Raw genomic sequence first — 24,612 nt, 5'->3', positions numbered from 1 at the left:
CTTATGGTTGTGTCTTCTCTCTCTCTCTCTCTCTCTCTCTCTCTCTCTCTCTCTCTCCTTCTATCTCTCTCCTTCTCTCTCTCTCCTTCTCTCTCTCATATCTCTTTCTTTTATTCTTTTTGAAATAAAAAAATCTGGGCAAAGGGAACCTCTCTGTAAGTTGGACACAAATCTTAGGGGGGACTGAAGAAACCCATGTCACAAAGATGATGCCCTGCGTTTGGGCACAGATGCCTTCCAGCAAGGTCAGCTGAGCTCATCTTACTGAGTTATTCTTGGGCCAGGTTACCACCTGGATGTGAGGTGCTCTGTACCACCTGGGGGACCAAGAGCATCTTTGACATCAAGGCTTGGGACAGAAGAACCATAGCCAACAGAGATATTTTATAAATCTCCTAGGAGAAAACAAGCAAACCAACAAAAGACCCATCAGGCATCTTTCTGGGGCTGCTATTTTGGAACGCCACAGACATGATTAGGAGTCTTGGAAACCGTTGTAGAGGTCAAGGAGTTGGCTCAATGGGAGAACTTCCTGCTGTGCGAGCAGAGACCTTAGTTCAGATCCCCAGCACCCATGCAAAGCTCAGGTGTGGGAGAAGCATGTGTAACCTCAGGGCTGGGTTGGGGGTGGTGTGGAGACAGTAAGGAAGGATGACCTGCTCTGTAGTTTCCATGGATGTGGAAACTGTCTGCCCTCCGATCACTTGTCAAGCTAGATGCTGGGGTGAGCCAACCTTGGAATCCTGGGGAAATGTGCGTGATAGCTTCAATCCTCTCCTCAGCTCTCTGGCTTTCCAGATAGGCTTGTGGCATGTTTAGGCTGTTGGAGTTTACAACAGTCTATCACTGGGGGTGAGTAAACATGTGCTTATGTCTCCCCAAGAATAGTTTCACACCCTAAGGCTATCTCTCCCCTGAAGCCCACTGAGATTAGACAACCGGCTCCTGGTGTCATGGCTCCAGTGAGGGCAGGCTGGACACCTTGCCTCAGTACAATTGTCCCTCCTACTGGGTGATGTTGGGACTCTTTCTTTAGCACTAGCCATGAAGGAGTGTGGTGCAGCCAGTGTCCATGTGAGTCTGGACTGGAGAGACTCTACACTACAGGATTTCCCCACAGGAGGTTCTTCAAGGCAGAGAGGAATGCCGGGAATTCTGAGAACCTTCACATCTCTGCAAGCTTGCGAGGTTTGCCTGTTTTTGAAGTTTGTTCCACTGTGAACTTTCTGACCTCTGATCCCTGTTTGAGAAATAATATTCTTTCTATTTTGGGCTGAAAGGTCTTTGAGCCCAAGCGTTGTGTAGCAATTTCCTCTGAGACAAGCCTCCATCTTCAAAAGATGAAAAAAAAAAAAAAAACCCCTCAAGACACAGAGTGCTGTAAGGCAAGCATTCCATTTAGAAACCCAAAGCTTCAGGGAGTTTCAGGAACTGACCAGATATCCTAGTCCTTTCCTTCCCCAGAGGTACATGAGCTTTAAGAACTGTTAAGAGATGCTCTCAGACAAGCTGAGCTGCCTGGAAGAGGTTCAGATCATGGGAGTTGCCTCAAACTTTCTTTCTTTCTTTTTTTTTTTTTTTGGTTCTTTTTTCCGGAGCTGGGGACCGAACCCAGGGTCTTGCGCTTCCTAGGTAAGCGCTCTACCACTGAGCTAAATCCCCAACCCCTGCCTCAAACTTTCTAACCCCCACGGGTGCAGGCTGTGTCCTGAGTTCTAGACTCCCAGCCTTGTGAGCTGTCATCAGTCATGCTGGCATGGGCTGTTGTTGTGTCATTTCTGTTCCTGTAAGTAACCCCTCATCCATATTCCTAGAAGTGATCCCAGTCTATCACTGGGCTGATAGAACTGTGTCCATATCTCTCCAAGAAAAGTGTCACATGAGGGTCACTAAAGCTACGCTGTGACTCCAGTCTGGAAATGTGGAGAGGGTTGGTGGGTTTGCTTTGCAAAATTCCTTAGCTAGCTCATTAACAAGGGTTGATACCAGAGGAGGGAATATGGTGGAAGAGGTTTGGTTTCCATTCTATGCATAGAAACCTCCACCGAGCAGGAAGACCAGGGAGAACACGAGATTGTACTCAGCATGGTGGATAAATCAGTCACAAATGTTTATTGAACGTCATGAATGGAATGCCCCTCTCTCCAGCAGCACAGGCAAGCTGGTTACAAATGTGTCTGTCACATGTCACGATGGAAACTGGGAACAGCATGAATCGGAACCACCCTCAGGCAAGTGCATACTCAAAGGTCCCCTTATCAAACTCTTCGACTTCGTCCTCCCATGTAGAAGAGGGCATGCTACTATATGGGTCTAACAGAATCTTGAAGCATCTGATAATGAGAAGTCCCAAGAAAATGCACAGGATGCCCACAAAGGCAAAGCCGGTCTTTTGCTCCAGAGACAGGGAGGATTCGGAGACCTCGTGGACACTCATCTTTGCGGAGGAATTGCCGCAGTAGGTGCTACTCATCATTCACGGCTGCATCTCGGGGGCTCCTCAGTGTTCCTGCAGGGATCGGTTCTCCGCCTAGGTACAGAGTGGAGCCAGGTTAGTTTCATCCGTGTGTGGCATTGGACAAGGAGTTATAAAAGCAGTCATTTTCAAGCCCTCTTGGTTCATCAATGATGTTTGAAGGTATCCGTTATAGATCAGAATGGAATTGGCACTGGAAATGTGTACTCCACTGCAGTAAATGCAGAATTGTTCATGGACACAAAGATCCATGCCTGCATACTCAGCTAAACAGAAGGGCAAGCCTGGATGTGACTGTCCTACCTGTAGCACAGATGCCTTTGATTCAGTGGTAGGCAGTGCTGCTCCGCCTTTGATCTGAATTCTCATCCAGTTGCCCCTTCATTTTCACTCATGGAGGTAATAGCACTGATAAAGTGGGCATAAGCCGTCCTCACTGTTTACAGTCCTAGCTGCAAGGTCTCTCCAGGTCTAATTTTTAAAACTTATTTACTTTTATTTTATGTGCACTGATGTTTTGCCTGCATGTATGCCTAGGTTAGATTGTCAGATCTTGGAGTTACAGACAGTTGTGAGCTGCCATGTAGGGGCTGGGATTTAAACCCCAGTACATTTGGAAAAACAGTCAGTGACCTCTCCATGGCCATTTTGTTTAAAAAAAATCCGATTTAAAAAAATATTTGTTTATTATATATAAGTACACTGTAGCTGTCTTCAGACACACCAGAAGAGGGCATCAGATCCCATTACAGATGGTTGTGAACCACCATGTTGTTGCTGGGATTTGAACTCAGGACCTCTGGAAGAGCAGTCAGTGCTCTTAACTGCTAAGCCATCTCTCCAGTCCCAAAATCTGATTCTTTAAACAGCTGTGAAATATTTTTGTTTTAACTCTTGTTTGCATAGCTTCATACTTTGAGTTTCTTTTCCATGATATGTGCCACGTGTGTGTGTGTGTGTGTGTGTGTGTGTGTGTGTGTGTCGGTGTGTCTCTGTGTCTGTGTGTGTATGTAAGAGAGAAATTCTCACTCTATAGTTCTATAGTTCAGGCTGTCCCAGAGATCCTGGCAGTCCCTCTGCCTCAGCTCTCCTGAATGCTGCTGGGATTACAGGCAACAGCCACCACACCTGGTTTAAATATCACATTCTCAAAGATAAAAGCATGTTTTAAAAATTACATGAGTACAGGCAATGACCAACATCATAATTGCAAAGAGATAAGCACAATATCTGTGGGCATTAACTACCTCTCAACATCTACATTCATTTTCAGAAAACTCTGAATTAGTGGTTCTCAACCTGTGGGCCATGGCCCCTCTAGGGACTGGGGGACTCTTTCTTAGAGGTCCCCTAAAGACCATTGGAAATATCAGATATTTACACAATGATTCCTAATGGTAGCAAAATTACAGTTATGAAGTAGCAACAAAAATAGCTTTATGGTTGGGGGCCACCACAACATGAGGAACTGTATCAAAGGGTCACAGCATTAAGAAGGTTGAGAATCACTGCCCTAAGTAAACGTAAAATCCAAGTTAAAGCTGTGTGTGCTTTGTAATTCAGCTCACTTTAAGACAACTCGCTATCCTATCTGACTCTCATCCCCATCCCCCCTTGTCAATAATTGATATTCTAAAGCTACAACTAAAATTTTAACAAAGTTGACTTTAATTTAAATGGAGATCCCTGTCCATTTTCAGAAAAACAACCGAGGGAGCTAGAGAGATGGCCCAGTGGTTAAGGGTATTTGTCCTTGCAGAGAATGGGGGTTCGATTCCCAGCACATACACATGATAGGGCACCAATGTCTACAACCTTAGTTCCTCGATCTGATTCTCTCTTCTGGCCTATAAGGGCACCAGGCATGCATGTGCACACATAGATGCATGAAGCATCCCTGTGCATAAAATAAAATAAACCTAAAAAACCACTAAGATAGAAGATGAGGTAGGTGAGAATGAATGGCGAGAGTAACTCAGAGGCTTGGAGCTTTCAAACTCAGAGGCACGCACTGTATTTTATAAAGGTTTAGATTACAGAGGAGCTCTATCTTCAAACCACCAATGGCAGAGATACTCCCTACTTCTGCTGTGTTGATTGGCTGGCTTTTTAGTCAGTAAAAAGGTAAAATATTTTAAAATCCCTTTGTAGAACATCTTTCCACCAAATTGTCTGAGTGCCCGAGCAAATACACACATGCTTTGTTTTTAAAAAAATTAATGTTTAAGCCTTAAGTAATTCAGAGTGATCTTGCCAAAGGCTGAGTTCTTTTGTTATTTATCTTGTAGGAAGCATGAGAAATAGGATTAAGCAATATTTTCTGCTTCTGATTTTTTAAAAAATTGTCAAATTAATGGTCCCTGGAAGCCACATTTAACATTTTTGGTAATGTCTAGGTAAGAGGAGCCAATAATACCCAGTGGTTAAGACAGGGTGGTAGTCTTGCAGAGTGTCAAAGATCGGTTTCCAGCTCCCATGCCAGGCAGCAACTCATAAACGCAGTTAACTATAGCTCCAGGACGCCCAGTGCCTCTGAGGAACACAGCGTCCATGTGCATGTACCCACATACCACACAGAACTTAATAAAATAATCCTCTAAAACCAGAGGGGCCAATAACCTTGCAGGACTTGCTGCCTAGCAGCTGGCAGCATTCCCAGCACTTGCTATCTTCTCACAAGAGTTGCCTCAGCTGCAGAGAAGCGCCCTACCAAGGGCACGTTTCCTCCTGGGAAGGATGTTGTTCAGCAAGTGTGTGGTGTGTTGCTAACCATCTTGACTCAAAGAGGGGAATGCTAAAGAAATGTCTAGCTCTGTGTTCCACATGGTGTCAGTTGAGGATATTTTGGGCACATGTCACAATTCAACTTCTCCCCACACCTGCTTCGTTCTCCATCCTTTTCCAGGTTTGGAACCCAAGAGCATTTCGTAATAAACATCTGAGCCACTAAAGTCTGCCTCAGAGTCTAGTTACTGCAACAATTGGCATCGCAGACCTTAGAACACCTGAGCAATTTTAATGCTTTGTTCATCTTGCCATTGCGTAGAAAAGGCCTAAGCAGAAGGATGTTATAAAATCTTAGGGTCATAGCTGGTCACAGGAGAAGCATCTGGTTGGCCTTGGGTTAGTAATTAATCTGTAGACTCTCTTCCTTCCTTCCTTCCTTTCTTTCCTTCTTTCTTTCTTCCTTCCTTCCTTTCTTTCTTTTTTAAAAAGATTTATTTATTTATTTCATGTATGTGAGTACACTGTAGCTCTCTTCAGACACTCCAGAAGAGGGCATTGGATCCCATTACAGATGGTTGTGAGCCACCATGTGGTTGCTAGGAAATGAACTCAGGTCCTCTGGAAGAGCAGTCAGTGCTCTTAACCACTGAGCCATCTCTCCAGCTCAGACTCTTGTTATTCTTAGTAAAACCTACTAAACAACTAACAATAACAACAACAACAAAAAAGTGTTTTCCTGAAGCAACAATGAACCACTCAGCTCATTTGTTTCCCCTGAACTAAAATAAAATCTCTCTCGCTAACTAGAGATACAATAGCCCCCTTTTGGATACAATTTATCTAACATATGCCACATCATGCTTTGTTCTTAGAATCTTAGACAGAGAGTTAATGAATTAATGGAAAAAGAACCCTTTGCAAATTTGCATATCATCTTTATTCAATCAGTATTTGAACTGGAATAAATTAAGTATGCTGATGGATACAGTCTTTGAAGAATAAAGTTATTTTTAAAATCTAATTCTGAAATATCCAGAGAACTAGAAGTCTCATTTATTAGTAGTTGACATGACCAAGAGAACTTTCCTTTGGTTTCAGAGCCTGGCCTTGAAGATACGCTCCACAATTCAATGCCTCAATCACTGTTCCTGCTCTCTCCTATTAAGCTGATTAATGTGGCCCTCTCAAAAAGGCAGGATTCTTCATGTTCAGAGGTGAAGAACGTGGATTTTTCCTAGCTACAGTGTGAAGTTCCCTTTATTTTCTAAGGAAACTATATCATCTTATTTTCACATTAATATGTACCAGAAAGTACAGATGTCAACTTTACATTTGATCTCTCTGTTTTTGTTTTTGTTTTTTGGTTTGCTTAAAATTTCTAGTGTAGTTACCCCTTCCTTGTTGTCCAGTCCTTGGCTGTTACCCTTTGCCAGGAAGGGTATTGTGAGAAACTTCAAATTTTCTGAACTGTGTAGGGATGAGAAAGGTGTGTGGATAAAGAATTTCTTAGTAAATGAAAACGGTAACCATGACAACAAACCTAATTTGTAGCGCTCAATCTTTCTATTACTGGAACAAATACAGAAGAAATGCAGTGCTATATTAGAATCGATGCTGAAAAGTGACCCAAATCTTTCAGGATGAGGTCAGGAAGTCTAAAGGTGGAATGAGTTTAAGGCAACATAGAGTATTCTCAACCTTTTCACTGAAAAATAGAGCAAAGCAAAATGGAGGCTGAAGTGTGTCAGTGCCACCTGAATCGTGTCAGCGCCGTCCTTGGTGCGAGGTCCTGGCGAACTCGGTAACAATGTACCGAACCGAGCGTTATGCCTTTACAGGAGAGGCAGACATAATTATTTCAAAGTCATAAACGGCAAAGACTTGACTCCTTAACCTGCTCTGGATTTTATAGCCTGGAGATATGCTTTCAGAAATGACGGAGCATGGAAAAGTGACCAGAGTTACGAGTACAGATAAATGTTTCACTTTTTGAAAGGAGGAAGAGGAAATTATAGAAATGGTCCGTTGGTAATGTGTGACTAATAGACACTCAGTGGGTAATTAATTGCTGGTACCAGGCAGACACTGAGGAGAACATGGGGAGAGGCAATGCTGTACTCCTCAGCTTTCCAAAGCATCGACTTAAAAGAGAAAAAGTTCATTTTGGCCCGCTGATTTGGCAGGTTCCACCATGGTCACGTGACCCTGCTTTTGGTTCCGGAGTGTGGCACTGGAGGGCTGTTCACTGGGCAGCTGGAGGGAAGCAAGGGCCAGGGTCTCACTGTCTTTTTCAACACATGAAGGTCATCTGTGTAGTGACCTAACTTCTTCGACAAAGCTCATCACCTCGTAAAGGTTTTACTTTTTCCTGTGGCTTGGAGTCAGGCTTTAACAGATGGGTCTTTGAGGAAAACTTCAGATAACAGCAGCTAAATTAGCCTTTTGTCAATTTGCTGCTAGCATGATGAGCTGAGGAGATGGGACAACATGATTTGGTGACTTTGGCAATTCATGGACCTTCTCTTATAATCTCCTTATAAGGAAGATGTGAGATATGCCTAGTTTGTAGTGTTTACTATAGAACCACAATCCATTGAGCTATCCTAATAAATACTGGGCTCTGTAATAGTGAAGCCAGGCCTTCAGTGTAGCATCAAAAAAGTCTAGCCTTACCTATACACGCTTACATGCTTCAGAACAGTGACCAAGTTGAAGACCTTGAAGAGATGATTACAAGCTTCGATTTAAAACTCGGCTGAAATCACATGGAGTTACCAGAGTTGAGATTCAAAACAGTTCTGATGACTTAAATTCTGAGATTAGTAGAACTATTCACAAAGTTCTGGCATTTGAATATGAAGGATGGAAATGTGTCAGCTGAAAATGGAGGCAATATTGCTTGATAATTCACATGAAATAAGTATTCAAATTGCAATTAATAAAAAATTCACATACTTTGAAGATATAAAGTGGTCACTTGAAAAGCAGAGACAATCTTAAGTTGAATGGGAACAAAGGATCCAGAATGATAATGTCACTATTATATCCTAGTCAAACAAAAATGATTTAATAGGTAATCAGTACTCAAAATATTTATCACAATGTTGTTACATGGTGGTAGATATCGCCTCTACTCTCAAAGAGCTTCCAGCTAATAGGAGAGAGGAGCCATGTTCAACCAAGAATAAAACAATTCCGTCTTCTTATGGGTAATGAAGAAGAGAGCAAATTACATCCAACATCTATTGAATTTCTCTCATGTAGTAGTAACTTACACATATTTTATCTCAACAACGATATTGATTCATTTTCTTACCTTTACATATTTAGAAGGGACCAAAAACAGTGCTTCATGTGAGAAGCAATCGATGAGAGGCTGTCTGAGTCAAGTATGTGGAAGAGGATGTGGGTTTGAAGGCTATTCATCAAGACAGGATTTGGTGCCCGATGGATGAGCCATAGTGGACCACGAGAAGAGACCCATCAGTGATAGCTCTGCTCTACTAAGCTTGAACAAATTTGAAAACAACATCTTCACTAAACAGAGTGAAGAAAAGAAGAAACATTACAGATTTACGACGTAAATGTAAATTTGTGCATTGTCAACTTGTGGTTCTCAGGTAAGAAGTCAACTCCGATTACCGTGCAACACGAAATACCTACTAGGGTTAATACTTTGAGGATGATCATCGAGTTAAACTGGCAGAGAGGAATAAAGACAGGACAGAGAGATCCCAGTACTCAGAAGTCTTTGCAACCTTGAGCTTAAGAGAAGGCGATTGTTGAAAGAGAACATTGAAGAAGGCGGTAGATACAGCAGACATCTGAAGAGTATTCTAGGATAGACTTGGTCAAGGCCGATCCAGGACAAGGTTGCTGCAAGTCCAGCAAGATGCTCTTTGCCATTACCAGGTAGGATTGAAGAGAAAAACAAGGTACCAATAATCCACAACCCACGCTCCCCTTGCAGAGGGAAAATAACATCTGCCAGCGGACTCATAAGAAGTGCTCAGGATCACAAATAAACCCACAGTAGGAACTCACACAGAAATAAGAAAGTCACAATCTCTAGATGAAACACTGAAAAACTTTCTAATTCTGAAGTGAGGATGGAAACAGCATCAACAAACGAGGTCTGGTATCAGAACTGTTTCATCAGGGTAGAAATTTCCGGAATGTTAATGGATTGAAAGAAGTACGGTATCATGGTTAAAAAGAAGTTGGAATTGGACGGTAATAAAATTTGACAAAACAAGTTTTATTTGCATAAAAGGTGCACAAGGATAATGCACTTGAATTTAATCATTTTCAATAAGGATATTTGATTTTTCAAAGGAGAGTTAAGTCAGTTCATCTAATGTTTAAAGAACTGTTGTAGCTTCCATTTTTAAATACAAAGTGAGTTGAGAAGGGATGATTTTGTTAATATCTTAAAAGGAAAAGTGAAACTTTAGTGTTCTTTTTAAAAAAGTCAATCTAGTAGAATGGTTGAAAAGGAGAAACACAAAGATCCGACAGAAGTGTGCTTGTTAGGCCAGCTGTCTACATAGGCAGATAAAAGCAAACATGGCAGCCCATTGGCCGTCATAATCAAGACATGCATCGAGCACTTGGAACAGTGGTGTTTGGGGCCTAGCTTTTCTCAAAGAATTCCCCAAACTTTCATCTTTTATTAGATATACAAAATGAATTCCGTGTCTCATTTCAATAGCAAGCAAGCCTGAAGTTTTTGAAAACATATCCCTAAATTTCTGAGCTTTGTCCCTTCCCATTAGTAGGGAGTATACTATTATATAATATATTGCCAGTATAACAATATCATAACCAAATGGAACTCTTCAGTTACAACACTGACTACTTCGTAATGAATAAGGTCTCAAAACCACTTTTCACCTGGGATTAAAGACACATTTTCATTTTCTGTAATTGGAAGAGATAGGAAAGTAAAAGCTCATTAGGTTCTAGAAAACAGAAACTATAAAGCTGATGTCAGAAGGAAAATGATATTTTAATATCATGTTCACTGAGACATAGAATATGAATGAAATATGAGAGAAATAGACAGCAGTTGTTAAAAGAATAAGTGAATTTTTTAAAAGGGGGTTGAATGTAAGCTGTATCCAGGTAAAATTTACTTTAAATGTGACACACCCTGGGTTACTTTAAATGGCTAACATCAACACTGCTCTGATTAGCCATCAGCATCCCTCTGAAATACCAAAGTGCATTGTTATATGACTTCGGCTCCTGAGAAGACATTGTTCACTGGGACTAACGATTAGATCATTGGTGGTGGGCAAGCACACTCAATGTCTCTTTTCTTTCATGGCAGACGTCAGGCACAGGGCTCTGTAAGTCCTGATGAGTCATAGCATTGGCCCATGGCAGTACCTGTAGATATCAAGGGGCCCCAATTTCATGGAGTTACTTTGTAGTTAGCAACAAATAATGGACAACAACAACAGCAGCAGCAGCAGAATCCTGTGTGCTCAGTTGTTTACATCGTGTTATCGCCAGTAACCAACCAAAGAGAGTATTTTTATACATATGTAGCCTTTTGTGTCCATGAGTAAATGTGGTAGGTAATTTTTTTTCCTCTGCAAATTATTTGCTGATTGGGAGCTATCAAATTCACTTTTCAAAAACAGTTATTTAATTGCCACATGACAGCATGCAATTGCCAAAGCTAATGGTAAAGTGTAGGCGCCTCCTGAAGATACACAAGAACCTCCCATGTCTTTATTTTAATCAACAGGTTTTCCCCTCTTGTTTATTTATCTAGCAATAACATCACAAACATTAAATCTGAAATCATTACACTTGGAGCGCAATGTGATTGCGCTCTAATGAGAGGATACTTGTAATTTTCCGAAACGAGACATGCAAACTGAAGCTTAAAAAATCATGAGCCCTTCTGTGCACAAACAACAGACTCCTTGTCAAATACAAAGGTTGCTAAACCCTCTAAATAAGGAACAGCAGAAAGCGTTATCGAGGCCACATTTGTACACAGCTATCATTTAGGAATGGATGTGTTGGGATCAAAAGAAAACCTTAAATTACAAACCCAGATGTCTTCATCATGCTGAGATACATGCATTTTGATTTCCTAGAGTTCCAAAACCTCAGATATTCAAGGATCTACCCCAAAGTCCTGGAGACGGCAGCCTGGAGAGATTTTTTTCCTTAAGAGACAATCTGGCTGGCTCCTCAGACACCCATTCCTTCCAAAGCACCGGTAAGCTGGATCTGAAAATCCTCAACATGTCTCACTAAAGAAGCCTAGACCATTGCTAGTGTTCTACCTTGTCTTGTCGCCAGTTGTCTTCTACATATTAGGCTGCAGGAAGCATGGAAACTCCCTACAAAACATTATGGGAGAAACATCAGCAATCTGTATGCACACAACACATTTTCTTTCTTTCTTTTTTCTTTTTGACAGCATCAGCAGCTGCAGAGGCATTCGTTTCTTTTCAAAATTTGAGCTCACCAAACCTACAGGCTCTCCCTGCCCCCCACTCGGCTCTCTTGTTTCTGAAATCCAAGAGAAAAAGGACACCTTCTGAGGACTGGCGCTGGAACCCTGTTGGTGAATGCTGAGGAAGGGGGAGAAAGTTACTTCGCAGGCAGCGGGGATGGATGGGCTCACCTTCCATGTTTGTTGCCATGGAAATGAATTCCGGCCAGTAGACTTGTTGGTAGGTTTGTCTGTGCTCGCCGATCGGTTCTGTGTAAACGGCGTACTCTGAGGACCTGCGTGGAGTCACAGGACCGTGGGTAGCGCTTTCCTGGCCTATGTGTGTAAATGTCTGTGTCTGGGGGAGAGACAGTACACGGGCAGCCGCGGAAGGACCTGTGCGCGAGTGTTTGCAGGAAAATGTGTGTGCATGTGTGGCTTTCTCCAATGTGGCAATGTGTAAATATTTGAGAGTATGTAGATGTGAAAGCAAAGAGGTGGGACGTGAGATGGGGAAGGGACTCTAACAGCAGCAACAGGGTCTGTTCTTCAGGTTCGTTAGAAAAAGCAGAGGCAAGGGCTCATTTTCACTCACATCGCATCCCGAAGCTTAGCAATCGGGGTTAGTCACTATTTGTGCTTCCTAGGGTAGTGAGGATTTAATTAATTCATTGCGAAAATCCTTGCCTCTGCTATGTCCCCAGCTGTGCTGAAGGCATTTCGCTGAGTGAAAACAGCAGTCTGGGTTATTAGAAGGCGCTAGATTTTTGTTTCCTTTGATCAGACAAAGGAAAAACGGTGTGAAAAGTGTACTGGTTTAACTGAAGACTGATGCGTCACTTAGTCATTTGGTGATCATTTCCACTACCCACGCCCCTTTACTCCACCCCACCCCTTCCCGCAGACACCCTGGAGCTGTCCGCAGTGCTGAAACGATGAAGCTGACCTCTTTCCTTCCGGAAGATTCTTAACTACCAGTGACAAAACCATTAGGTAGACGCGATGCAGGTTTTCTAAAAAGTGTTGAACATTGTAAACAGACAGCACTGGAAGCAAGGCAGAACACATCAAAGCAACACAGACACTGCTCTTCTCATCTCTCCTGGAGAGGTTTAGTATTATTAACTGTGATCATGTTTTGACACTGTTCCCAGAACCCATCCTCAGCAAGCACCTGTAGATCCCCTACGAACTTAATTGCTCATCTTATGAACTATTCTATTGTTAACATTTGAGAAAATGCAGATACATAATTTGTACATTATTACTGCTGTTGCTGTTATTTAGACGAGAACATGGGTGTGACCAGGTTTAACAATGAAGATAAATTTTATGACTATTGGGAGAATGGTCACTTAGGAAATTAAATAATCTTACAGAGATGTTGCACAGAGTGTCAGCGGAGTGCTCAGCCACAAATGGAATGTTTGCATCATTCCCTTCAAATTCCAGAGACTATTGAGCAAGAGAAAGAGAAAGGATGATAAGAACCAGAGGGTAGACGTGTGTGAACTGGTGTTTTCTGAACAAGTCCACTTCATTCATGAAGTCTGCTTTACCCATGAACTCACAGTACTGCACAAGACCTGCATGAGATCCATCCAGGCAGCATTCTAACACAGCATGGGGAGCGACTCATGAGCACCCACCCACTTCTGGAGGAGGAATAGACATTTTGAAGGGTGTGTCCCCTGATTAGTTGATCAAATTTCTGTGGACAGCCTCATACCTAGGGGTAGGAATATATAGTCAGCACAAATTAGACTCAGTGGATTATTTTAAAAGGGAGGGCATGAAAGTGAGAGGAAGTAAGTTGATTATGGGGGACAGACCTCAGGGGGGAGATGAATATGATCATATATTCTATAAAATTTGCAAATATATAATAAAATACTATATATTTTAGAAGCTACACAAAATATTCTGGGGGTTCATATGAGATAATCTTTTGAAAAGTCATCCCTCTTTAAATTTAGAACTATGGAAATATCTTAAGGAGTAGCTGACCTAATGGCCTGCTGTGAAGGAGCGGAGAATGTCCCTTCTTCCAGGGGTGTGCTAAGAGCTTTACAGACATTTTTCAAGTGAGCTAAGGGTTGTGTCCTTTTTTAATGCTATGGACTAAAACGGTTGCTTGAATCTTAAGGTCATTATGACTTTCACATTGGTGAGAATCAGCAGATGCTAATTCAGTAGGTGTGAGGTCGTCTCAGATTCTTCATTCCTCTTGCTACAACACTCCAATTAGCAAAGCACTAGAAGTATTACATTCTAACAATGCAGTCCCTTGTAGAGTCCAAAAAATGAGGTAATTTTTTCCCCTCTACATTTTAAGATTGTTGTAGTGGCTACAGTGATGACTTAGTGGGTGAGAACCCTTGATGACTGTGCTAGTTTAAATGAGAATGGTCCCTACAGGCTCAGATATTTGAATACATGGTCCCCAGTTACCGCAACTGGTTTGGGAAGGATTATGAGGTGGTCTTGTTGGAACAGGTGTGTCACTGGGGGTTTGCTTTGAGATTTCAAGGCTCTTTCCATTCCAAATGTCTCTGTCCCTCTGCCTCACACTTGTGGATTAAGATGTGAGCTCGCAGCTGCTGCTTCAACACCATGCCTGCCAGACTGTTGTCATGCTCCCTGCCATGGTGGCCGTGGACCCTAACCCTCTGGAACTGTAAGTACCGAATTAAGTACTTGCTTTTATAAGTCATCATCATGCATGGCTCTTACCACATCGGTAGAGAAGGAACTAAGACATTACTCTTCCAGAGGACCCCAGTTTGGTTCCCAACCACCTGATAAAACTCACAGCCAATTGTAACTCCAGTTTTAGGGGATTAGAACCCCCTTTCTGCCTCTTAGGACATCAGATCATGTGTGGCATGCATGAATGCAGACACACAGGACACATAAATAAAAAAATAAAAATAAATCTTAAAGAGGAAGCTGTTATAAAAACAACTAGTCTATTTAAATCAGCCCAGAAATTACTTAAATTAACAATTTGTTTGTTTGCCCACCATTAATAAAATATTTGTGAATCTGATTAGTTTCATCTAATTTTGGTGGTATATGAACCCAGGCTATGTTTGACTCTCTCTCTCTCTCTCTCTCTCTCTCTCTCTCTCTCTCTCTCTCTCTCTCTCTCTGTGTGTGTGTGTATGTGTGTGTCTGTCTCTGTCTCTTGTGTATGCACGCTCGCACATGCGTGTGCACGTGTACGCTGGGGGCAAAGGTACATGTACATGTTTAGAGCTCAACCTGCAACTTGCAAGAGTCAGTTTTCATCTTGTCCCATGTGAGTCCTGGCAATTGGCTTAGGAGGAAACACCCGTAAGTGCTTAACTATCCTGCCAGCCCATTCTGTATTTCCTCATTGTTCTCTGCAATCAATTTTTTAGGCCTCATGAAAATGTTCAGAGCCAAGTGACACGAATCTGCTGTAGACATGAACCTTGATTCAGAAATCATTATCGTGGCTAGAGATTTTAATCGTCATTTTATGACTTTCAGTACGGTTCCAGGGTAAATGCTCTTAATCCTAATCCTAATCTTAAATACCTGGGCACTAGGGTTAAGGAGATGACGGTTCAGCAGTTAAAGTGTGTGCTGTAACAATCAACTACCTGTAACCCCAACTCCAGCGGATCTGTTTCCTTATTCTTGTGTCTGTGGGTACCCATATACAGGTGGCATACACTTACACACACACACACACACACACACACACACACACACACAAACACACACACACACACACACACACACACAAAGAAATCTTTAAAAATACCTGGATGTTACACACTTAATTTCCCCCCAGTCTAGAAAAATGGTACAATGTTATATTGTTTGACTGTTGCTGTCAAAAGTCCATACATAGATATTGAAGGCTTAGCTGGGTGTTTTTTTTTAAGATTTAATTTATGTGTTTTGACACGTATGAACATGCACTATTTGCATGCCTGGGGCCCACAGAGGTTGAAAGAGAGCACAGAACCTCCTGGAATTGGCATTGTAAACGGTTGAAAACCACTATGCCAGTGCTGAGAATCAAGCCCAGGCCTTTGCAAGGGAAACACGTGCGGTTGACCGTCGAGCTGTCTCTCCAGCCCCCGGCTTTCTAATCTTAGAAACCCATACATCATTTCACATAGTGCTTCCAGTTAGTGCCTTTGAACTGGTGCCAGAGGAAAGCTTTAACGTAAATTAGGTTTGTCATTAGTGGGCTCGTGACCTTGACCTTTTCAGGCTGTGTGGAAGGTGGTGATGCTCTCAAAAGTCTGTAAGACGGACCATCCAGGAGCATGTGATGGATTAAAAATCCATTATGTTCCCTTCCTTTGCTAGGTGCTGGGGCAAAGATAAATTAGATGTATTGTCTGCCCTTGCGGAGGTTTGTCATTGTAAAGCAGTATGGAAACTTCTACAACGTTACACTGCTACAGGAATGAACATACTACTTACGTTTTATTTCTGTGGCGAAAGGATCATTGAAGAAATGTAAATTGCAATGAACACGTGCCCTTCAAATTCTTTCACAACTTCCATAGAAACTACTGAAAGAAATGAAACTCACAGTGGCCTTCTAAAGTGAAGAGGTTCACCTATGCTTTCAAAGCCTATGATTTACTTTCTGAATAAAACCAAGTATGAGATTGACATTGTTTGTACAGCCCCAGACAAGATCATCTTTAATGTACCTTGGTGCTCTTCGGACTTAATCTACAAATACCGTTGGAAGGACTCCTGAGGTACACAAACTTCTTAGAGTTCTTGTTATTAGATAGTAGTTGTTATACTAATGATCAATCTATCTACTATCTATCTATCTATCTATCTATCTATCTATCTATCTATCTATCTATCATCTATCTATCTATCATCTATCTGTCATCTACCTACTATCTATCTATCTATTATCTATCTATTTATCTATCTATCATCATCTATCTACTATCTATCTATTACTATCTATCTATCTATCTATCTATCTATCTATCTATCTATCTTTCTATCATCTATCTACTATCTATCTATCATCTATCTATCTATCTATCTATCTATCTATCTATCTATCTATCTATCTATCATCTATCTATCAATCAATCATCTAATTAACATCTGGTCAACATGTCACCTACTACTTTTTCTTCAAGAGGTTGAGCACTTTAGAAACCTTGGACATTTCCTAAGAAATATTGCTTGCAATGCAAATGGAACTCTCATACCACTCCTTATTTCATTCACATCAGAATAGGTAGAGTGCTTTTTTCTATTGCTTCTTCTTCTTTTTTTTTTTACTTCTTAGTGACACCACAGTCAAATTAATAGTTAAAATTTAGGTCATAGGTTCTTTTAAATTTGTTTCTTTTCTCTATTTGGTTACTTGGTTTTTTTAAATTGATTTTTTAATTAATCTTTTTCTTTAAATTTAGATTATGGTCACCTGTAAAAATAATCTTGTAAAATCAGAAATGGAGTAAATAGATGAATTTCATTTGTTCACAGCCAGAAGAATGACTGTTAGGCGAATGCATATGACAGCATTATGTATTTATTTATACTTATTTTAATGGGATATTGAAAGATAGGCAACAGTATAACCTAATTATTATGGAGGTAAAAATCTAAATTATAACAACTAAACGTTAAGACGGTAAGCTGGCAGGAAAGAGTTTCAATGTATACAATTTATAAATGATCTTAACCTTGAAGAACACTGTATTCTGTTTCTTCTTTTAGATCCTAATATTGGTTTTTTTTATTACTAGGTCCTTTAATTAAATTAGAGATCAGAAACATTAATTTCTTGTGTGTGTGTGTGTGTGTGTGTGTGTGTGTGTGTGTGTATCACTGGTGTCTTCATTACTCTCTATTGTTATTATTGTTGTTGTTGTTGTTGTTATTATTATTATTATTATTATTATTATTATTATTATTACTAACAGAGTCTCATATTGAGCCTGGAGCTCTGATTCAGCTAGACTGACTGGCCAGTGTGCTTCAGGGATCCTCCTGACTCCCCCCTCAGTACCGGGGCTACAGACATGAGCCATCAATCACATCCGGCTTTGACTTGTAGACTGAGGAGTCAGACTAGGCTTTCAAGTCTGCATAGCAGGATGCTGCAACTGAACCATCTCCCCACGACCCCTGGAGGTTTCCTTTCTACCTACCCCAGAAGAATATGTGGAAATTATGGGGACTTAGAAAGCACAGCAGCCAGCCGCACTCAGGAATGTATAGAAAGATCTCGTTGCAGTGAAGCACAAAGCCAGACTTTCCCTAAAATCAGCCTGGGATCCTTTCCAGAGGATGTTTCGCTTGCCCTGGAGACTCTTCACTGGAGATTTTTGCTCTTGCATCTGTTATATTGGGATAATTTCCTGAAGTCACAATAAAGCCAAATACAGCTTTCTTCTTTTCTGAGGAATCCACATCTTGTCTGGTTGGTGGTTGACTGAGGTCTAATCGTCTAATGTGATTGGGCCTTTTAATGAACAGTACAACTGACTCAAACATTAGTAACACAATTAACATGGGGAAGAAAAATGCAGACTAATGTTTGTATAGTTACTTTATTAGAGTAACTTTTTTTTTTCATTTAAAATTTGAACCTAATGATTTTAGGATTTAGACAATTATTTGTGTTTTGAAGTTGATTGCTTTTAAACACATTCCCCTATCATTCCTGAATGTCACTGTTGCCTTTGCACTCCAGTTATTTTAATCTTTGTGGAGGGAGGGTTAAGGATACTTTTGAAATTTTAGTAAGAACTATGTTACTTCTCCAAAAGAGACACAACTGCAGATTTTCTGCTCCCTTGTACGGCCACCTCCTGTATTCCCTGGAGATTCAGTCCTGCTGTCCCAGTGCCATTCAAGGAGACCACTTAAAAGCCTCCATGATAATCAATTGGAGCAGGAGCTCTTCCCCAGTTTTTCAGCAAGGTTAAGCGTGCCTTGACTATATATATATATATATATATATATATATATATATACATATATATGTATATATATATGTGTATGTATGTTTGATTTTGCTTTTTATCCTTTGTTTTTCTTTTTTATAATCGTACTATTTTGCCTCCTTTCTTTCTTTTCCCCTTAAAGATCCCCAACCCTCACCCAGGTCATTTTTACCATCTTCGATCTCAGGAGTAGCTGGTACTGAATGTGCTGAAATAGGGTGGGAGAGTTTGGTATTGGGATGATTGGATTGGATTGGGAAACGACTGTGTTGGGCTTCCTCAACGGTTAGAAAATAATCTGAGTGGCCTGAGAAGTGACTCGAGCTGAGCTGCTGATGCCCCAGCATGGATAATGATCTAACACCGGCCTGTTTGATGAGTCTCATTGGCAACGTTACATTCTGCTAGGAATTTTTTTGCAAAGAAAGATGCACCCGATATTTCAGCTCTGACTGATTACTAACATGAAGTGTTAATTAATTGGTTTTAATTTTACTGTCCCCATGCTTCTATGGTTTCATTTAAACCATAACTCAAGCCGTTAAATAGAATGTTACTTTCAGCCCAGTCTTCATAAACTTTTGGACCATGAACAGTATAACACATAGGAACTGACAAATTATTTCAAAGTAAGTCCTTTTTTCCTGTTAAGAGTATATGATTCTGTAATATCAGTCCACTAATACATAACTGACAAATGGGAATGTCAAAGGTTAGGAAAATCATTGTTTAATACTTACTTTTCTTTGTATGTCTTGACTGCCAAGTAAAAACCAATAGCTGAGCTCTAAGTCCGCTTACACAGCTGAGGTAGGCAAACTCTGAGACAGTGGTCTAATGCCTGGCACATTCATGAATTCCTGCTTTCCCCTTGGCTCATCTGGACTGCATGGACTACCTTGAAAATTCCCATTTAGTGATTTGATTTTTTCTGATAATTTTTCATAACTCAATCTTCCTTTGTATTCTCACCATTATTTTTGTTGTTAGTCAAATTTGTGAAGTCTAAATATATTGTAAAGTACATTTTATTTTTCCTGCCCTAATTATGCTATCATTGCCTTATGTTTATAGATGCCTTTGTAGTGGTTTTTACAAGTAGCTTGGAACTTGCACTGTGTACGACCTTTGACTGGTCAACATTGTCCTCATCCTTCTAACTTCACCTTCTTCACAATCCCTTTCCAGTTGCACTCCAACTTAAATTCTGCCAATGAAGAACAGTGTTGCGAGTTCTCCAGGAAGCAGAGGAGAAAGTATTTGTCTCAGTAGCTGCTGCAGGTAACTTGGTGGGTGTGATGGATTGAGTAGGAGTGGCCCCACAGACTTGTGTGTGTGTGAATGCTTGGCCCGTAGGAAGTGGTGGCACTATTAGATGTAGCCTTGTTGAAGGAGGTGTGACCTGGTTGGAGGAAGTGTGTCTCAGTCACTTCCTGCTGCCTGCTGTACCAGATGTAGAACTCTCAGATCCTTATCCAGCACCATGTCTGCTGTCACAACGACATGCTTCCCACCATGATGGTAATGGACTGAACCTCTGAACTGTAAGCCAACCCCAGTGAAATGTTTTCCATTATAAGAGTTGCCAAGGTCATGGTGCCTCTTCCTCGCAATGGAAATCCTGGACAGTGGATCTGAACAGGGGCAGACAGGGTGTTACACCAGCACCCTAGGTGTCTTCAGACCCTCACAGCTCACAGAGACTGATACTGGGAGTTCCTCCTGATTTCTTCCCTCCTAATTTTTTAAACATTAGCAATAACTGCTCAACTTCTGTTCTCCCAGCCTAAGAAGTTGTTATGAAAGCATGTAGGTCCCTGCATGAGGCCTTTCCACCTACCTATAAAATATCTCAAGGAAGGATCAGAAACCTTTTTTTCCTCTCTGATAACCGAAACAGAAATGAAAATAAATGCATGCTATCATTTGTTTCTATTCACGATAATAGATTCATATATCTTAACATACTTAAATTGTGAACAAAATCCATTGATATGAAGTAGATTCAGTCTACTCTTCTGTAATGTATTATGATAAGGTAAATCACATTTATAAATAACTGTAAGACCATTGCTTTCAGTAAACTATATTGATAAGTACCTATCAATAATAAACAACTTATATTGAAGGGACTGTAAAAGAGCTAAACTTCAACAGAATTCTAACTGGAGTACCGAGAGAGAAGTTATTTTGTTCCCAAAACATGATGTTTGGTTGTGGATAGACGAAGGTTTATGCAGTGGTTCTGACATCAGGAGTTTCAGGTCTCTATCTGCCTCCCCACAGATTGTTCACATATACCCTGGATTTGCTGAGTCATGGTTTCCATATGTTCCACCAACTTTCCAGTCCCATAGGGAGGAAGAAAAGCAAAGAACTCATCAGGAAATTAAGCATGTCCAGAATCCCTTGAATACTTTTCCTCATGACTTAGTAAGTAGATCTGTGCCATGGGGTCACACATTTACCTAGGCTCATTATTCATTACTCTAAGCAAAACTGCGCTTGTCAGTAAAAATAGTAGAGAATGCACAGGAGACAAGGAACTTGCCAGGTTCTATGGCTTAAGGGAAAGGCTAGGCCAAAAACAAATGCGAATAGTGTCATCAGAGGAACATTTTAAGGTTTATTTGTGCAAACATCTTATAAAGGAAACTATTAAGCAAGTCAGTCCTTTTCCATTGAAAGTTATTCTTGTCATGATCATATGATCAAGTTCAGTTTTGTGTACTAGGAAAATGCTAAGAAGCAATTTATTCAGCGTGGGCACTAGTGGTCACAGAAAACAAGATGGGGGTGGGGAGGAGAATGCCAGGGTAGTGGATTTCATGGCCTCATCCTGACATTTTTTCTTTCTCCTCATCCTTAGCTTCCAGTTATGAGGTCACTTCAGGGCCCTACATGGCAATTGTTGCTGAAAGCATAATTTCTCTCTTCTAAGCCAATGACAGGAGGAGGCTAATAAGGAAACAAAAGGACCATGGTCTTCTTCAATGACTTTCCTCTAAAAATCTCCTGCATAGCCCACTCAACATTTCTCTTAGATTTTACTGACCAAAAATATACCCACATAAATATATGTACCTGCAAGCAGAGGAGAAAGTACAGGGTTTAGTAGTGTCTAAGGGTTTAATCTCTGTGAACAGACACCATGACCTATACAAGTCTTCTAAAGGACATTTAATTGGGGCTGGCTGATAGGTTCAGAGGTTCAGTCCATTATCATCAAGGTGGGAGTATGGCAGCTTCTAGCAGGTGTGGTGCAGGCAGAGCTGAGAATTCTACAACGTCATCTGAAGGCTGCTAGTGGAAGACTGACTTCCAGGCAGCTAGGGTAAGGGTTTTAAGCCCACGTCCACAGTGACATACCTAGCCCAGCAAGGCCACACCTTCTAATAGTGCCATTCCCTGGGCCAAACATATACAAACCATCACATTCTACTCTCTGACCCCCATAGTCTTGTTCAAACACATGAGTCTCTGGGGGACATATTTAGCCATAGCATAATAAAAGTATATTTATTCCAACTTCCAAAGTCCCCATAGTCTATAGCAGTCTCAACAATGTCAAAAGTCCAAACTTCAAAGTCTCTTCTGAGATCCATTAAATCACTTAATTGTAATCCCCAAATCAAGACAGGAAACCAGCTGGGCAAACTCTAAACTCTGCATCTCCATGTCTATGTCAAAAGAGTTTTCAGATCTGCAACTTCTTTTTCATCTTTGTTGATTGCAACAAACTTTTTCCTGGGCTGGTTTCTCTCCCTGTTATCAACATTCCACAGAAGATATCCTATGGCTCTGGCATGTTGGAACATCTTGGGGTCTCCAAGGCAGCTTCAATGTTACAGCTTCTTGTTCCAATGTCTGTGATCCACACATGATCTTCTGGGCTCTTCCAACAGGCTGGCATCATTTCTTCAGCTCCGCCCTCTGTAGCAATCTAAGCTCAGGTTGATCCTCTTCACTGCTGCTACTGTTCTTGGTGATCATCCCATGGTACTGGCATCTCCAATACATAGGGGCCTTCCGCTTCAACTAGGCTTCACCAAAAGCATCTCATAGACTTTCTTCATGGTGCCAAGCCTCACGTCCTTTGCATGACCCCTTAAGGTCTAAGCTGTCAACTACAACTGAGGCTGCACCTTTACCAATGGCCTTCCATGGCCTCTCACAGTCCCAAGTCTCAGCTGCTCTTCATGACGCCTTCATGCCTTCAAAACCAGTACCACCTGGGTGACTCTTACACATTACCAGGTTCAGGTGGAGCACAAGGTACAAACTTGACTATCTTTGGGACATGGCTTCTTTGTATGCTTAGAAAACACTTCCCAGAAGATTTTTACCTCAGTGATTCTGGTCTCTTCTTAATCACCATCAGTTTCTTAGCTCCAGCTAACCAGCATCAATTGTCCCAGTAGTCCCTTCTATTCTTGACTCTAAAGCCAGAGCCACATGGCTGAAGCTGCCCAGTTCTGCTGCTTTGTGTTGCTGGAACATGTCCTCTCCCACCCCCCCTATTCTATTACCAGCTTTCTGTTTTCCAACTCCCTGCCTAAGCTTGACTTTCCTGGAACTTGCTCTGTAGATTGACCTTGAACTCAGAGGTCTGAATGGCTCTGTCTCCTGTAATGCTGGGATTAAAGGTGTATACCACCATGCCTGGGTTTAAGATTTTCTTCACCTAGAACCTGCTTTGTCCCAGACTGGCCCTGCACTCAGAGATCTGTTTGGCTTTGTCTTCTGGGATTACAGGTGTGTACCACCATGCCTGGATCTAAACTTAGCTGGGTAAGCTCTTGCCCCCAAATCTGTTATCTCCTAGAACATAAGATTCAGTTCCATTTCACTTCCTGGTGCCCCTTTAATACCTGAACCATACATTTTATAATTTTTCTTTCTAAGGTTGCTATACTTGTTCAAAACACTCTCCATGAGATTTAACCAGAGAACAAAGTCTCCATTAGGCTTTTCTGAGATTTCCTTTGTCAGTGCAACTAGTATGAATCTCTTCACCTTAGCCTCCGGCAGACTCTTCAGACCAGGGCAAAAAGCAGCCACATTCTTCACCAAAATACCACAAAAACAGTCTCTAGGCCACATTCTGAAGTTCTTCTCCACTGAAACCTCTTGGGCCAGATCTGCAGAGTTCAAATCATACTCAGCAAAGAAGTCTTCCATATTCCTACTAGGACAGCCCAGTAAGCTCAACTTAAGCACCCACTGCTTTCCAAAGTCCCCAAATCCACATTCCTCCAAACGAAAGCCTGGTCAGACCTATCACAGCAATACCCTAGTCCCTGTGTCTTAGTCAGGGTTTCTATTCCTGCACAAACATCATGACCAAAAAGCAAGTTGGGGAGGAAAGGGTTTATTTAGCTTACACTTCCACACTGCTGTTCATCACCAAAGGAAGTCAGGGCTGAAACTCAGGCAAGGCAGGAAGCAGGAGCTGATGCAGAGGTCACAGAGGGATGTTACTTACTGACTTGCTTCCCCTGCCTTGCTCAGCTTGCTCTCTTATAGAACCAGGACCACCAGCCCAGGGACAGCACCACCCACAATGGGCTGGGTCCTCCCTCCTTGATCACTAGTTGACAAAATGCCTTACAACTGGATCTCATGGAGGCATTTCCTCAAGGGAGGCTCTTTTCTCTGTGATAACTCCAGCTTATGTCAAGTTGACACACAAAAATAGACCTTACACCCTGGTATCAATTTCTGCCTTAGTTAGGGTTTTATTACTGTGAACAGACACCATGACCAAGGCAAGTCTTATAAAGGACAACGTTTAATTGGGGCTGGCTTATAGGTCCAGAGGTTCAGTCCATTATCATCAGAGCTGAGTTCTACATCTTCATCTGAAGGCTACTAGTGGAAGACTGTCTTCCAGGCAGCTAGGGTAAAGTCTTTAGTCCACACTTAAAGTGACACATCTACTCTAACAGGGCCACACCTCCACATAGTGCCGCTCT

At 41.4% G+C, this 24,612-nt stretch overlaps 1 protein-coding gene and 1 long non-coding RNA gene across 6 annotated transcripts; one reads left to right on the top strand and one right to left on the bottom strand.

Moving 5' to 3' along the window:
- Positions 1 to 2,086: 2,086 nt before the first annotated feature.
- On the bottom strand, positions 2,087 to 11,942 carry Ctxn2 (cortexin 2). Of its 4 annotated transcripts, none has more exons than XM_087645530.1 (2): positions 11,853 to 11,942; positions 2,087 to 2,530 (listed from the first exon to the last, which is right to left on the bottom strand). In XM_087645530.1, exon 2 carries the CDS (start codon positions 2,474 to 2,476, stop codon positions 2,228 to 2,230), a length of 249 nt encoding a protein of 82 aa, XP_087501656.1. In that variant the 5' UTR covers positions 2,477 to 2,530; positions 11,853 to 11,942; the 3' UTR covers positions 2,087 to 2,227.
- Positions 11,725 to 19,918, top strand: LOC147995663 (uncharacterized). Of its 2 annotated transcripts, none has more exons than XR_015683765.1 (3): positions 11,725 to 11,901; positions 14,244 to 14,337; positions 19,826 to 19,918. It is a non-coding gene; the product is annotated as an uncharacterized LOC147995663 (long non-coding RNA). The 2 variants fall into 2 exon arrangements; XR_015683766.1 differs by lacking the exon at positions 11,725 to 11,901 and adding an exon at positions 11,947 to 11,980.
- The last annotated feature ends 4,694 nt before the right edge of the window (positions 19,919 to 24,612 follow it).

Source organism: Rattus norvegicus, chromosome 3 (assembly GCF_021556685.1).
Source record: "Rattus norvegicus strain SHRSP/BbbUtx chromosome 3, alternate assembly SHRSP_T2T, whole genome shotgun sequence".
Lineage (NCBI taxonomy): Eukaryota > Metazoa > Chordata > Mammalia > Rodentia > Muridae > Rattus > Rattus norvegicus.
Note: the sequence above shows the minus strand (reverse complement) of the source record. Positions and strands in the feature narration are given on the sequence as shown.